The following is a 14,320-nucleotide window of genomic DNA, read 5'->3' on the forward strand; positions in this document are numbered from 1 at the left end:
TGAGTGAAATACAAACCCGGATTATCCGATACTGAAGCAAATCTAACGGCCTCAGCGTATTTGTTACAGTCCATCCTTCTGACAGACTCTAGACACTTGTCTTTTAGAGGCAGATTGCTCTCTGTCTTGGATCAGCACCATGTCTTAGGCATGCAGGGCACAGCAGAATGTCACATTGCAATCCTGGGTATTTCATGCCTGGTACTTCATGCAGCGTCCTCTTTGCAGCTCTCCATGTCTCTCTCAGTGAGGCATATGCACACATTTCCAAACAAATAAGCTGTGTTGTCAGAATGACATTAAATATGAGATATAAAAGACTATGATATTGTTAAAAGAAATGGCTAATACACTCAAACATTTCAATTAAAAGTATGATGCTCTGAATACAGATGTAAACATAATTTGTTAAATCTTAACTGTTCATCTGGGCTATTTATCTCGCTGCAAATATCCATTTCTTTATATACAGATAGAAAAGCAAGCACACAGAGAGATGAAGAGTCTGAACTTGAGCTTTATATTCTTACAGACTGTCCTTGTCCACTGCGGGGTACTTTTTGACAATAATAGAAGGATACATACCTGCAGTCATCCCCTCCAGCACTGACCACGTATCTGTCTCCACTTGTAAATCGAATATTAGTTAAGTGGGCAGAGTGACCTAAAAATCGTTTGTGTTTTGCCTGAAAAAAAAACAAACAATAAAATGAGAGAGTCAAAATACTGTGTCCACCTCAATCAAACAAGGTCTGCATGTTTTTATCTGCCTTTTAAACACATCACATACTTATATCATTCAGAACATTATACAGGTTTTCAAAAGGGAAATATCTCCTGCAATTCAGATCAAATTGTCACTAAATGAGACAGCATCTGCAAACTGGCAACAATGCTCATGATAACATAATAAATTGAAATATGTCGTGTCACATGATTGACATCTAAAATTTGTGTACAATTCAGATGATTGAAAAAATTCTTCTCGCTAGAAGTGTGTATGAAGTTTACAGTGTCAGTCTCAAATGCTGAAAATTATCAATGCTAGTGTTAGTGAAAAATCTGACAACTCTTCATCCATGGAAATACACAGATGGGACTAAAATTACCAGATGTCTTCCTCATCTGTCAAATGGAGGCTGAAGACGTGGATAAACAGAACTAAAGATTTGAGATTTTCAGTACCAAGGCACTATGCCAACGCAGACTGGCAGACAATACTAACCCCTGTAAGAGGTCCCAGCAGGAGCTACTACACAAAATGGTAGCAAAGCCTTGAGATGAAGCATGCTTAGTAGAGCTAAAGTTACAGAGATGCATTAAAAAGCTACAAATTTAGAGAAGGAACTATTTCCATCACAGGTCTTCTACAGAAACTATATAGGACCATGATATCCATAGTATTTGTTCTTGTAAAGATGCAAAAACAAGTTCTTACAAATTTTTCAGGGCAAGGGAAGTCAAACAGTTTGACCATGCCAAAATCATCGCCTGTTACAAGATTGATTCCCGAGTGAGAGACACAGGCACAGTTTACATCAGCTTTCTCAGCATGCCTGGACCAGATTCCAATCACTTCATCCCCCAGAACACTGAAACAGAAGAGCAACAGATTCTTTTGAAAACTGCAGCAAAAAAACCACAATAGCGTAAGGAAACAGTAAGTAGCCCTCATATTGTAACTGACTTTATAACAAAGTAATTTTTACTTTTTATTCTTACACATACACATCTTGTATAGGTTTTACTCTGTAATTAATTTTTGTATCATTCCATAATCACTCCTGAAACTGATTCAGCAATGTAATTTCCACAATAACATGGCCCACGACAACACTAAGAAGCAGAGGTGAAATCAATAGTACTAAAATTGTCCAGTGATACTTTTGAAAAAAACAGAAAACAACAACAAAAAAAACCCACTCCACTAAAGAAATTACAATTAAAACAAGAATGTCATAGCATAAGCATTAGATTAGTAATTTTGGCTTTTGGAAAATAAAAATACGTCATCATAACTATGTTTTGTTGATCCTGTAATATTTTTATATGAATCAGATTAAAAGTTTCCTTGAATCCTTTGAAGAGAGAGAGAGAGAACCTGGTCTAAACAGAAAACTTAATTATCTTAAGAGTCCAAAACAGAAATTAATGTAAAAATTTCTTTGCAAAGTCTAGTGAAAAGTTGCTCTTTATTCAGCTCTGCTTACAATGCATATGCATACTTCAAAAAATGCACAGAAACAAGCACTTTATCATTTGTTAAGTGAAGAATTTAGAAATTTTTCTGTGATTCTTTTCCCCCAAATCAAAGCACAACACACTACATTAAATAAGGAATTTACTTCAGAGATACTGAATGGGGTGAGTAAACACAGGTTTCTTGTTTTTATATCAAAGTGACAAAAATGGATGACCCAAGCAGAAAACAGTTTGCAAAATGAGATTTTCAGAGCCCTCTAAAGTGCTTTTAGTTTTAGCGATGTCTTGCAGCAAAACAGCCAGGGTTAATATAGTTTCAAGTGTTTCATATGTAGAAAATTTTCCATAATTTATTTTCAGTTTTTGTCTGAGAATGCTAATCAGACGAAAATAATTGAAAACGGGAGGCAGGGGAAATCAGATTTGTACAGAATGTAAAATAAATTACTTAAATATGAAATAAAAATAAAACATGGTATGATACTTCATGTAATTTCTAAGTCTATATTGAATAAAATGTATATTAACTTTAAGGTACTTTGAAGTACTTTTGAATGTCTTTTAAAAATATGTAAATGTTAATAGCAATTTTAACATACAAGATACCATTAGTGTAATACCGTAAATAAAACCTGAAGTATCAAAGACTTGTACAGATATGTTTGATATGTCTGATCTATTTTAATTTTCCCTATACTCTTATCCCCAAATTACTATTTTGAAGCAAATAATGAGCATTTCAGGTAATTTGTACAGTGCCATGAAAAATTACTAAGGCTGCTAGAGACATATCCAAGGCAGTTAAGAGAAACACAACAAATAGAAAGGCACACATTAGAGAGATCAGTGTTTATGGGATGTCCTCACTGTCCAAACAGCTCATGTTTCACTGAGGGAATCCACCATACACTTCCTTTTGCTGTGCTGCACTCACTTCATCTGTTGCCAGAGCAGATGAGTGCATGAAAAGACAGTATCTGACTATTTGAAGGGATGAAATATGCTTTTAGACAGTAGGTGCTTCTCCTGGAAGTTACAAGTGCTGTAACAGGTGTAAATGTGTGAATCATTTACCTTGTCCAAGTAGCCCACGTTATCCTGTCAATCACAGCCTGGTCCACAAGCTGTTTTCCTGAAGGCACTTCATAGACTTGCCTTTTGTAAGACCCAGTAGAGACCTTTGAGATGACCAGAGAGAATTTAGAATACATGAATTTGTTTGAAAGGATGAAGATATAATTCTAAAGAGCTTTGAAAAGCATTTTCTTGATCATTATCTTTTACTCTATAAGTACCTTATGTGTTAATAATATTTTTTCATTGTGTTGAAAATTCTCAAAAATCTATGCAAATATAAAGCAACAGTGAGAATGTGTAAGAAATCTTCCCATTTTTAAATGTTTAATACAAAATAACTGAAACACCTCTCATTCTGCACAGAATCTTTATTCTTTCTGTATATTGTGTGTGTTACTATGCATGTGTGGGTATAAATAAGGCAAAATAAGCTTCTATCTTTAAAACTGACACAAAGGTATCCCTCTCAGCCTGCAGATGTTGATTTGATAGTAAGAGAAGCTTATTACTCCTCTCAAAAGTGAACAAAATATAGAAAGCAAAGCATGTCTACAGTATTTTGTCTTGAGCCCTGTGGCTGGGAATACACTACTATGATTTTGGTGCTGCTCCACAAAGGCTGGCACTGAAATGTTGGGTAATGCTACCAGTCTGCTCAGGGATATGAAGAATTCACAGGTCCCTGGGGCTCACGGAATGACAGGCTGTGTTCCTTCCTCTTTTAAGACAGCCCAGCAGCACCACAGAGATAAAAAGGCAGGAGACATATTACAGTGATTTTGAAACCTGTCTCTCCTTTCCATGCTTATTTCTTATATTTAATATCCAGGATAACTATTTTCATCATCCACTTATCACTGTAACAAAGTAATACTGGAGTGACAGTAACCTACTACATTTCATTACAATTTAGCAGTTGCTGAAGGAGAATTTCAGATTACCTATCTTGAGTACATTTTCCATTTAGTTTTTTTAACAATTAATGACTGGTACCTGGAGATAAGAGCTATCTGCAGAGAAGTCCATCTGGATCACAAAACTTGGGATGTCTTTGCAATAGCTGACTCGATTTAATGTGGGACCCAACGTCAGATCATAAAAATCCACTGCATTCTCACTGGAACCAACTGCTAAGTAACGAGAATCGGGGCTAAACCTGAGCAGATAAAAGGGTTTTATGAACACAGGTTGGCACTTAGAACAGATTCCAATATTTTGAGAAGCACAGGTAAATCTGCATTTCAGATGCCTGTTATCCAGAACTAAAGAGGGAAGTAGATTTTTTCATTTGCTAAGCAAAATAAAATTTGAAACAAATAATACATTCAGGGAACATGTACGCAGTAGAAAGTGGCAATAATTTTGGTACAGCTGTCACATATAACTGAACTGGGAGCATCTTAGGAATAATTCTGTTCATTATCAGATCCCATTAGTCTCATAACTTTGTGACATGGCCCTGATGACTTTGATTATCGCTGCACATACAAGGCTACAAACTAGAAAAATGAAATGCTGTAAATGAAGAAAAGACAGACATCCTAGGTGAAATGTACTGAATAAAAATGTGAAATAAAATTCTTCATCTGCCCATTGTATGTTTGCAGTGGTTTTTTTCCTCCAGCTTTCTAGTCTTAAAACTCAGTAGCTTCCTAAGCTGAAAAGATTCCTTACAGGCCCTTTTGTGTTAGTAGGAAAGATTTTCATTTTTTTTATCTCCAAGACATACAATGGGACAGCTTTCTGGTTGCAGCAGCCCCATAGCTCCCAGCAGGGCTCTCCTACCCTCCTACAGCAAGGTCTCTGTTTGCTTGTATTTCTCCCACTCACCTTACTGTACTCTCCAGAAGCTTCCCTGAGCTGATCATGATCAATTTATCCCACAGAAGAAACAGTCTTGTCCTCCATTCAGGAAACAAGAGCAAAATTTTACTGCTGCTAACTCCTTTCCAACAAAAAACACTAAAGAGCAAACTGACAGACAGACATGTCCCTCATCTCTTTCATTCCACTCTTCCTCAGTAAACTTCTGATCACATTTTAGCATCATCTTACCCTGCTCTTTTTTCATCTGCTCCCTGATCAGGATGGTCTGTTCTTACTTGGCCATTTACTTCCCGATCCACCCTACATTTTAACTAAACCCTGGCAACACAGTCTGACACTCTTCCTACGGTACTGCCTGGTTTTTGACAAATTGCTATTTCTTATCTTATACCTCCTCTTTTATTTTTATTCCTGGTATCATAGTTATCACACGAACTCCACAATTCAGTCATTGATTCCAGATCTCCTAAATATCACTGCAATGCTCTGCAGGCATCATATAGTATTTTTTATAAATAAAAGTAATACAGACTTCTAGAATACTATAACAGACAAAGGCAGTATATTTTCTGACCTGATATCTTGAATAGGTGATCTTCTGTCCCTTTTTTTCCCCCAGATTTTTAAAGAAGTCACAAGCAAGATAATAAATTCTCCATTTTTCATGCCAATAGCTACCATATCGCCTTCTGGGCTGTAACAAACAGTACGAGCTGCATGTCCTAAACTGACTTTGTTCAGCATCTTCTGTGAAGAAATAAAAGCCCAGAAGAGTAAATGTTTCTATTTGTCCATATTTTAAAAATACCTTATGCTAAGTTTGCCACTATCAGATAAATTATTCTCAAAATACATTACAAAACAAGTTTCAGGTCCTCAGCACCGCCATAAGTCTAGGATATATATTATTCCTCTTCTAAACTAGTCTCCAACACCTACCTTTTCAGCAATATCCCAGAGTCTTACTGTGCCATCTTCTGCAGCAGAAAGGAAAAAATCTCTGGAAGGATGCGTTGCTAGGCCCCAGATTGGTCCATCCATATGACCATTAATTAGTATGTTACATGCAGCATTTTTCTCTCCAACTTCGATTATTTCAGCATTTCTTGTCCCAACAAGAATTTTCCCCTTAAATGACAGTAAAAGAAAGTATGTCTGATTTAACACATTAACTACACATGAGGAACAGTAACAAAGTTATAATCCAAAGCTACAGTCAAGCTTCTGTCAAGACAGATTGATGAAATCGAGTAATCGAATAATTAAAGGTAATTTATTTTTTTAGACTCATCTATGTTTTATTGAAGTAAAAAGCTATATATAAATCATTATGCCAGTTGAGTTATTGCTTGTAAGTCGATATTTGAAGTGTGAAAATAGAGAAGGAATCCTTGGCTAGCGTTTGATAAAAATGCATACAGCACATTATCCTAAGTGGGACTAAGATCTCCTAAGTAGTGGTTTGTGTGTTTTTTCTGCTGTAAAATCAGTTGTTAGCACCTTCTAATTCAACCATCAATTTCAAATACTAACTATAAGACAAAGAGGAAGCAAACAATTTGCCTTTCATTTAATGCTACAGATCAACTCACAAACTATAAGCTTTATTTTCAAGTCATGACACTTCCTTTACCTTGCCTCTACAAACAGAGCGAACACAGTCGGTCATTTGTCCTGTCTCTAGTCTAAAAGCACGACACCGTTTCAGCTCTTGATCCCACAGCTTAACTGCTCCTCCTTCCTTTGATCTAGCAAGAAATCAGGAACAACCATGAGTATAATAGCTGGCACAAACCCACAATGTATGAGATGTAATGTATTCACATACATTATATATAAAAATGTATTTCATGTAATACATTGTAACTGAGGTATTTAAGTATGTTTTAAATCATTAAAGATTCCATTTGTTTTTACTGAATGGGTAATGTCAGTATGTGGAGCCTCCCAGCTAAGCAAGAGATACTGATGAAAGTCCCTGTTATACTACTACACAGAACAAGTTGAAAGATGGCTGCTGCTAAGCTTAGCCTGAACTAGTAGCTCTTAGGAAATTTGTCTGGTCAAAGGAACAGCTAAGTGTGTGAACAAACAGCCATCCTAGACAGGCAGAGATTGTAAAAATATAGTTGAGGGAAACAGGAAAGATAGATATTTTACTACTGTGAAATAAATTACAAAGATATAGGAGAAAAATGACATGATATTTTTGCACAATATAACCAACTAGTAAGTGTTAATCATGAAAGCACTAAGCATTCCCACCCACTTTCAAGACTACTCATATTTCAGCAAAGAAGACACTAAAATAAAAAAAATTCTTAAAAGGAGATAGTGTTTGATGGAACAGTTAAAAATTTGGCACTTCCAGTTGAGGTGGGACATAAGTTTTGTCTGTCTTCAAAGATAACAGAACCTCCCCCCAGCAGAAAAGATAATGTTCCATAATATTGAGCTGCCAGTGTTACATCCTGGATTACTGAAAAAACCTTGACAAAGAACTCCAGAAAGTTTAATTGTAATTATTGCTTTTGTACTAAAAGAACTGTAATGAATTACAAATTGCTAGTCCTTGCAATTCTTTGCTTCCCAATAGCATCATTTTGACATATGATTGGTCATCATACTCAGCAAAAAGATCCTCTCAAAAGAGGCTGATGAACTGCAATGAAGAATGCCAAAGCAGAAGCAAACATACAATTTTCCTAAATGTAGAGTTAATTTTGTATACTTGCAATATTCCATTTTCCCAAAGGACACAAATTATTTTTTCTTACTTTTATTCATTACTGCTTCTTTCACGTCAAATACTAATTAAGTGGCTTTGAAGAGAAGTGGTAGAGGGAACATTCTCCAAATAAAAAGACAGTGATGTTTTATAAATACTAGAAGAAAATATTTCAACGACAGGAATAAGTTAAGTTTTCAACTGGGTCTAAATGTCAACCAGGATCTTTAAGGACTTAAGGAAAAGGTAGGAAGTGGTCTGTGCCCTGCAAAATGGGATACTATCATGCCATCTGAGGGACTTTATTACAGCTGAAACTTTTTTTTATCATTAGATAGGCACTAAGAAAAAAATAAAATGCTTTAAGAGATAATCCCAGAAACAAAGGATGTTGCTGTACCTTTGATTTGAGAGGAGACAGTTTGTCTCTGCCATCATAACTAAACAGATCCTTCCTTTAAAGAAGTTGTGCATTATGCTGCTATAGTATTTGTCATTAATTTATTAATGACAATTGTACTAATTACTTGAATGAACAACCCCAGTTCAACTTAGGAAAAAGATGTAACCCACCAAGGATCAGGTAACTTTATAATGCTTAAAGCTGTATTTCAAACTAAATGTTTTTGGCTCCTCTCAAAAATAGTAGTGTTGTGGTAAATACCATTGAACCACTTAGTAAAATGATAAGGTGATTTCCAGGCTACTTTTGATTATAATAGTTCAGCCCTTTTCAGCTTAAGGAGAGAGAACTGTATCATCTCTTTGCTAATTCATGTATTTGCACTTGGATAAATATTACCTGACCGATGTAATGCAGTATAATTTCTAATGCAATATAATCGATAATCCATCCACATAATTTATTTTACACTTGCCTATTATTTTAAACCAAAATAATTTAATTTCATCGTAAAAGGCCTGAAGAAGGTTGTATGTGTGCTTTTGAAAGATGGTTGTTAAAATTATGAAGAACTACTTGTATAGCACTTAGATTCTCATTTATCTCCTTGACTTGAGGTACTTTTATGCAAGGCAGCCAGATCAGGATCCGAGCCACTCTAAACTCTCTCTTTTAATCACTGGAAACAAATAGGTACTTGAAGTTCATCTGGGCTTACCTGCATTTTGGAGGTGGTGGCTACTTTTTTTCCTGCCAACTATTCAGGGATCTGAAAGTGACTACTCTTAGCTTTGATGTCTCAACTGCCTGCTGTTAGGATGGGATGAATTCAAACCATTCTAAAGCACACATGTGCATGCAGAAAAAGGAAAAAACACAACTCACGGCCTTTCTTTGCCTCCTGTAACGATCAAACCATCTCTCAACGTGGTGTACATTGTGAAAACAGGTCCATTATGAGCTTTGGCCACAATTCGTACCAACACATGGTCTTTCCAAACACAAACATCTCCACTGATAGTACCTGTAAATGTCAAGTTATTCTGAAAAGGGGAAAAATACACTTATCATCTGATTCTGAGTAAGGCAGAAAGAAAAACATTCAGAAATAAATAACATTACCATGTGCCTTTAGGCTAGATTGCTTTTATTTGCTCCTGCTGCTGCAGAAAAACAAACTTTGGAAGGGGTAATAAGAACCACTAGGTACAAAAAAAATTAACTACTCTATTCTATCTTGAAGTCTGAAAGATGCTTTCTTGTAGCTAATAGGTTCTGCACTGCAAGAAGAAATACCATAACTTAAGCTTCAGCCAAAGGGCTATCTATGTCTTCAGCCTAGCAGGCATGCAAACTGTGGTTAAAAAAGTAGGAAACCAACAGGAGTTTTGACATTTCACACAAAGAGGTAATTTGCACCCCCTTTCTATGTACATAATGCTTGCATTAATTTTTGTTGTTAGGTCAAGGTATTCATTGGATTACAGCAAACATTGTCATAGAATCATAGAATGTCTTGGGTTGGAAGGAACCTCTAAAGGTCATCTAGCCCAACTTCCCCCTATAATAAGCTGGGACATCTCACACTAGAACAGATTGCTCAGAGCCCCATCAAGCCTGACCTTGAATGTCTCCAGGGATGGGGCCCCCACCACCTCTCTAGGCAACCCATTCTAGTGATCCACCACAATCATATTAAAGAACTTTTTCCTAATGTCCAACCTAAACCTACCCTTTTCTAGCTTGAAAACATTACCCCTTGTCCTATCATTACATGCCCTAGCAAACAGATCTTCCCCAGCCTTCTTATAGGCCCCTTTCAGGTATTGGTTTATTAGTTTATGAATAAAACAGCCTGACTTAACTCAGAATTAAAAGCTGCCTGCTCTTCTTTACTACTGCATCCTGTGCTTGAAAGGTAACAAGAATAGATTTAATTACCTTTGAAATTTAAGGGCAATTTATTAGGATACACATAAAAGCAACAGGAACTGGTTATTGAGATAAAACTGTTTCAGTAACTTAAATGAACAACCCTTAAATTCAGCATGATGTAGTTTTTTCAGATTATCATTATGCACATATAGATCTGGAATAAGCACTCTCCTTGACTGAAGTGTCTTGATATTCTACACCCTTTTCCTAAGCCGTGTGTAAGGGAGTGCCCTAATAAATTATAATTCAGATGATATCTTACTGCTTTATAGAACTCTCTACTTAATCAGGTACTTGAGAGAGAGAGACACAACTCTGGAAAGAGATATTCTCACGAAGAATGAAACCACAGGCCAGTTACAGTTTCAAAAATCAAAAGCAATAGCATAAAGTCAGTCTGGACCCAACAGGCAGGTCAGCAAGCAAGACAGTAATGCACACAATAAATGAGAAGCACCACTTCAGAAAATAAATCCATGGCTATCTGCCCAGCTAAACAGATGAGAATTGCTCATACAGAGCAACTCCTAAAATGGCAAAGACGTGGAACTTAGTAACAATGCCAGCAACTGTCAAAAAAAAACCCAAAGCAAAGCAAAACCCTAATGTGGCCATCTAAAAGTCATAGATTAATGAGTGCCCCAGGACAGTGTCACTCTCAGATCACTCATGAGTAGTAATGCAGACAGATACAACACAATCACCCACAGGCAGGCATAAAACAAGCCTCGTTTCTTCTGTTTGGTTCCTGCAGTCCAGACTCAGGTTTGTTTTACCTGGATTAAATACCTCACAGATTATTATCAGGCCAAAGCACCTATGTTTGTTTCTTTAGAAAACATACAAATCCATCATTTTTTTCTCTTGTATTGTAAAAAAAAGCTATTATTAGTTCTAACTAGCAAGCAAGCATGATGATTGCTAAACTGAGTTTAATAAAACAACTGACATTCTCCTTAGCAGGTTAGAAAAGTCTCATTGAACTGAAAAAAAGGAAGAAGAGTAAAAAAACTGTACGCATTTTAAAATAGTTTGTTATGGTACATACCGCGCCAAAAGCGACAGACAGCATGGTTTGCATTCGGGCATCTTCTATGGAGCTCAGCAGCCCTTTTTTACTGAGAAGAGCTCTTCCAGCTAGTGTCCAGAACCTCACATGTTTTACTCCCACAGAAACAAACTGGGTATCTGAATCTGGTCTGAATTCTGCTACAAATATACGCTGGTTATGACCAGCTCGACTGGCAATTTTGGCACCTGGCAGAAAGAAAAGAGGTGTTTTGAATTCACTGAGAAAAATAAACATTTATGGTTACAAAAAAAAAATCAAAAAATTATGGAGAATGATGAGGTATCCAAGACCACACAAGTAATGAAGAAAAGTACAAACTGCTCCTAAATTAAAACTAAATTCAGATGCAGGTTGAAAAAAATTATAATTTAATAAGAGCCAGTAGCAAAGTGGCTAATGAAGCACCTAATGAAGGTGCCATCTACTTGTAATTTACAATTTCCAGAAGAGTACAAAAGAGTTAGGAGCTCAGATCCAAGTAAGCTTCCACCTCCTCTTCAATTCCTACAACTCCTCTGAAAACCCCAAACTCTGGAAAAATTACAAGAGTCTACCAAATGACTTCTCTGCAAATTTTGTCCAAAGTTAGAAAACTTCCTTATTTCTGCAGAAAATTCACAAACTGACTTCATTACTGTGTTGGCTCTGTGTGACAGGGCTTGGGTTGGGGGGGCAAGGCCCACAGGGGTCTTCCTTTTACCTCTCTTTAAAAACAGGGGCTATGTTCCCTTTTTTGCAATCAGTGGGAGCCTCACCAGACTGCCATGACCTCTCAAATATGATGGACAGAGGCTTAGCAACTGCATCTGCCACCTACTTCAGGACCCATGGCTGAATCTCATCAGGTCCCATAGATTTATGTACCCTCAGGTTCTTTCGATGGTCACAAAGCTGCTCTACACGTATGGTGGGGGGTAATTCTCCCAGTCCCTGCTTTCACCTCTTGTGGCCTTTGTGTTGAGGTTGGAGAAGACTGAAGTGAAGAAGGACCTCAGCCTTCTCAATACCCTGTGTTGCTGCCTCACCTGTTTTCTTCAGGAGAGGGCCTACACTGTCCTTGGATGTCCTTTTCTTCCCAACATATCTAAAGAAGCTTTAAACTTTTAATTTTTAAATAAACCCCCAAGAATCATTTTGTAATATGGGCATATTGCCAGACAGAAAGAACATGAGGGAAGTAGCTGACAAATCACTTTAGCCTAAATTCTGGATTCAGATCAACACCCATGTGAAACCACCTACAATAGCTTAAGGCACCAGTTACAATAGCTGCCTGGAGGAGCTGTACTGGCATCGCATTTCTCCAACGTGCAGTTGTTGGGGGATAATTTTAGGAGTCTAACAGTAATCAGACTTTAGAGAAAAATAACAACAGAGAAGAATAGAAAATTTCTTCTAGGAGCAAAAAATATTTTATAAAGATTTTTTAACCAGCAGCAAAGAAATTACTGAGAAAAAAATATGAATGAGGACTACGGTTTTCTTTAAGTATTCTATCTGGAAATCAGTGAATGATCTTAAAGCAGTTTCAAAGGAGATCTATTTAGCAATTACTAGAATAGGTAAGTGCATTTATTTTACTTCTTCTTCTTGTACAGTGCACAGCATTTATTGTAATTATTTTTGACCTGCTGATATTTTTATGTTATAGTTATTCTTGAGGCAAACCAACATAGCTCTAACAATATCAACACATTCTACAAAAACATTCACTTTCCTACCTTCTTGCCACTTCCAAATGGTAATGGTGTGCTCGGGATCCAGCCCTACAGAGAGCAGCAGTTTGCCAGTGGCACTGAAACTGACTGAGCAAACGCCCTTGGAATGGTAGCACCTTAGCACCGATAGGGTCTGTTTGTTCATTGCATCCCACACATGAATAGAAGGAGCTGTAGCTACACAAGTAGAAAAAAGATAATTAGTATAAGTTCTGAAAATGTCTAATGATTTCCTTATTGCAGCAATTAATATTTTTTAATAACACAAATACATTTGTTCTGGTCAAATGTGGAAAAAAAAAGAAAAGAAAGGAGATTTTGGCCTCCCTTTGGAAACCAATTTATGGCAAACAGGACCATTAGGTAAGACTAAGAAGTTGGTGACATTACACTACTGGAGAGAAAAACTTTGCTTAACCTGTTACTGGACTTCTGAAGCATGGCAGAAGCTCTGAAAGCAAGCTGTCTTCTGTTTTTCTCTTGGTAAAACTTATCTTAGCATGCTGACTCAAAAAACTCCCTAAATGATAATAGATAATAAAAAACATATTTTCTGTTTGGGGCTTTTGAACAACTGATAGCTATGGAGAAATCAGTTTACAATGCAAGGCCAAAATCTCCTTTTCTACAAAATGGCCATCTGAAATGCAGGCTCCCTTAGGAGAACATCAGCTGAATAATCAGCCTGCTTACTGATGTAGAACTAGGGTATTTAATTTAGTTTGCATTGTTCAGACTGCAGGCTCTTTGCAGCAAAAACCACTCTAGTCTTTACATGTTACTAATGTAATTGATTATTTCTGTTATGATGAGAGGTGTTGTGTTTTTTTTTCAAAATGCAATGCATTCACCAAAGACGTTGCAATCCATGTATAGTTTGCAATCTCTGAATAGCACCTAGACCATTCCCAGGATAGCAAGTTTTTCTCTCAAATTTCTTTATTTCTCATCCTAGTAAATCTAACTGCAGAGTCTCAAGGTTACTGGTTATTGTCATAGACCCATATTCATATAAACTTAAGTTCTGTTTCAGCTCCAGGCTTTGTATTTCTAATCAGCTAAATCTAGTCCCTCAAAGGCACACATATGATGGGAAACAGTAGGCACAAGTAAAATTTTAGCCACATGAAACTGTATTTTTGAGCACAATTCCACAGTTGTTTTAAAGAATCTTTACAGCAATCTTCTAGTTTCTTCTGTTTCCCACTGGAATTTTCTCTCATGGCACAAAATTCTTTTGGAGAGGTACTGCAGCATAGTATAGACACGCCTTTAAAACAGAAAGGGCAGGGGTTGGCAACAACTGTCACGTCTCAAGATGTTCAGCAAACTCCTTAACTTTATTACTGCTCTGAACC

General features: G+C 36.7%; 1 protein-coding gene across 1 annotated transcript in view; it reads right to left on the bottom strand.

Moving 5' to 3' along the window:
* Positions 1 to 243: 243 nt before the first annotated feature.
* The window catches only part of EML5 (echinoderm microtubule associated protein like 5), an 83,088-nt gene continuing 69,011 nt past the window's right edge, over positions 244 to 14,320 (bottom strand). The window contains exons 35-45 of the mRNA XM_010003743.1: positions 12,966 to 13,139; positions 11,221 to 11,429; positions 9,123 to 9,280; positions 6,740 to 6,854; positions 6,046 to 6,234; positions 5,681 to 5,853; positions 4,273 to 4,435; positions 3,277 to 3,380; positions 1,439 to 1,592; positions 586 to 686; positions 244 to 280 (exon numbers count right to left, since the gene is read on the bottom strand). Coding sequence (XP_010002045.1) covers positions 244 to 280; positions 586 to 686; positions 1,439 to 1,592; positions 3,277 to 3,380; positions 4,273 to 4,435; positions 5,681 to 5,853; positions 6,046 to 6,234; positions 6,740 to 6,854; positions 9,123 to 9,280; positions 11,221 to 11,429; positions 12,966 to 13,139 — 1,577 coding nt within the window. The remainder of the gene's footprint in view (positions 281 to 585; positions 687 to 1,438; positions 1,593 to 3,276; positions 3,381 to 4,272; positions 4,436 to 5,680; positions 5,854 to 6,045; positions 6,235 to 6,739; positions 6,855 to 9,122; positions 9,281 to 11,220; positions 11,430 to 12,965; positions 13,140 to 14,320) is intronic.

Source organism: Chaetura pelagica, unplaced genomic scaffold (assembly GCF_000747805.2).
Source record: "Chaetura pelagica isolate M959 unplaced genomic scaffold, ChaPel_1.0 scaffold48, whole genome shotgun sequence".
In the NCBI taxonomy this organism is placed as follows: domain Eukaryota; kingdom Metazoa; phylum Chordata; class Aves; order Apodiformes; family Apodidae; genus Chaetura; species Chaetura pelagica.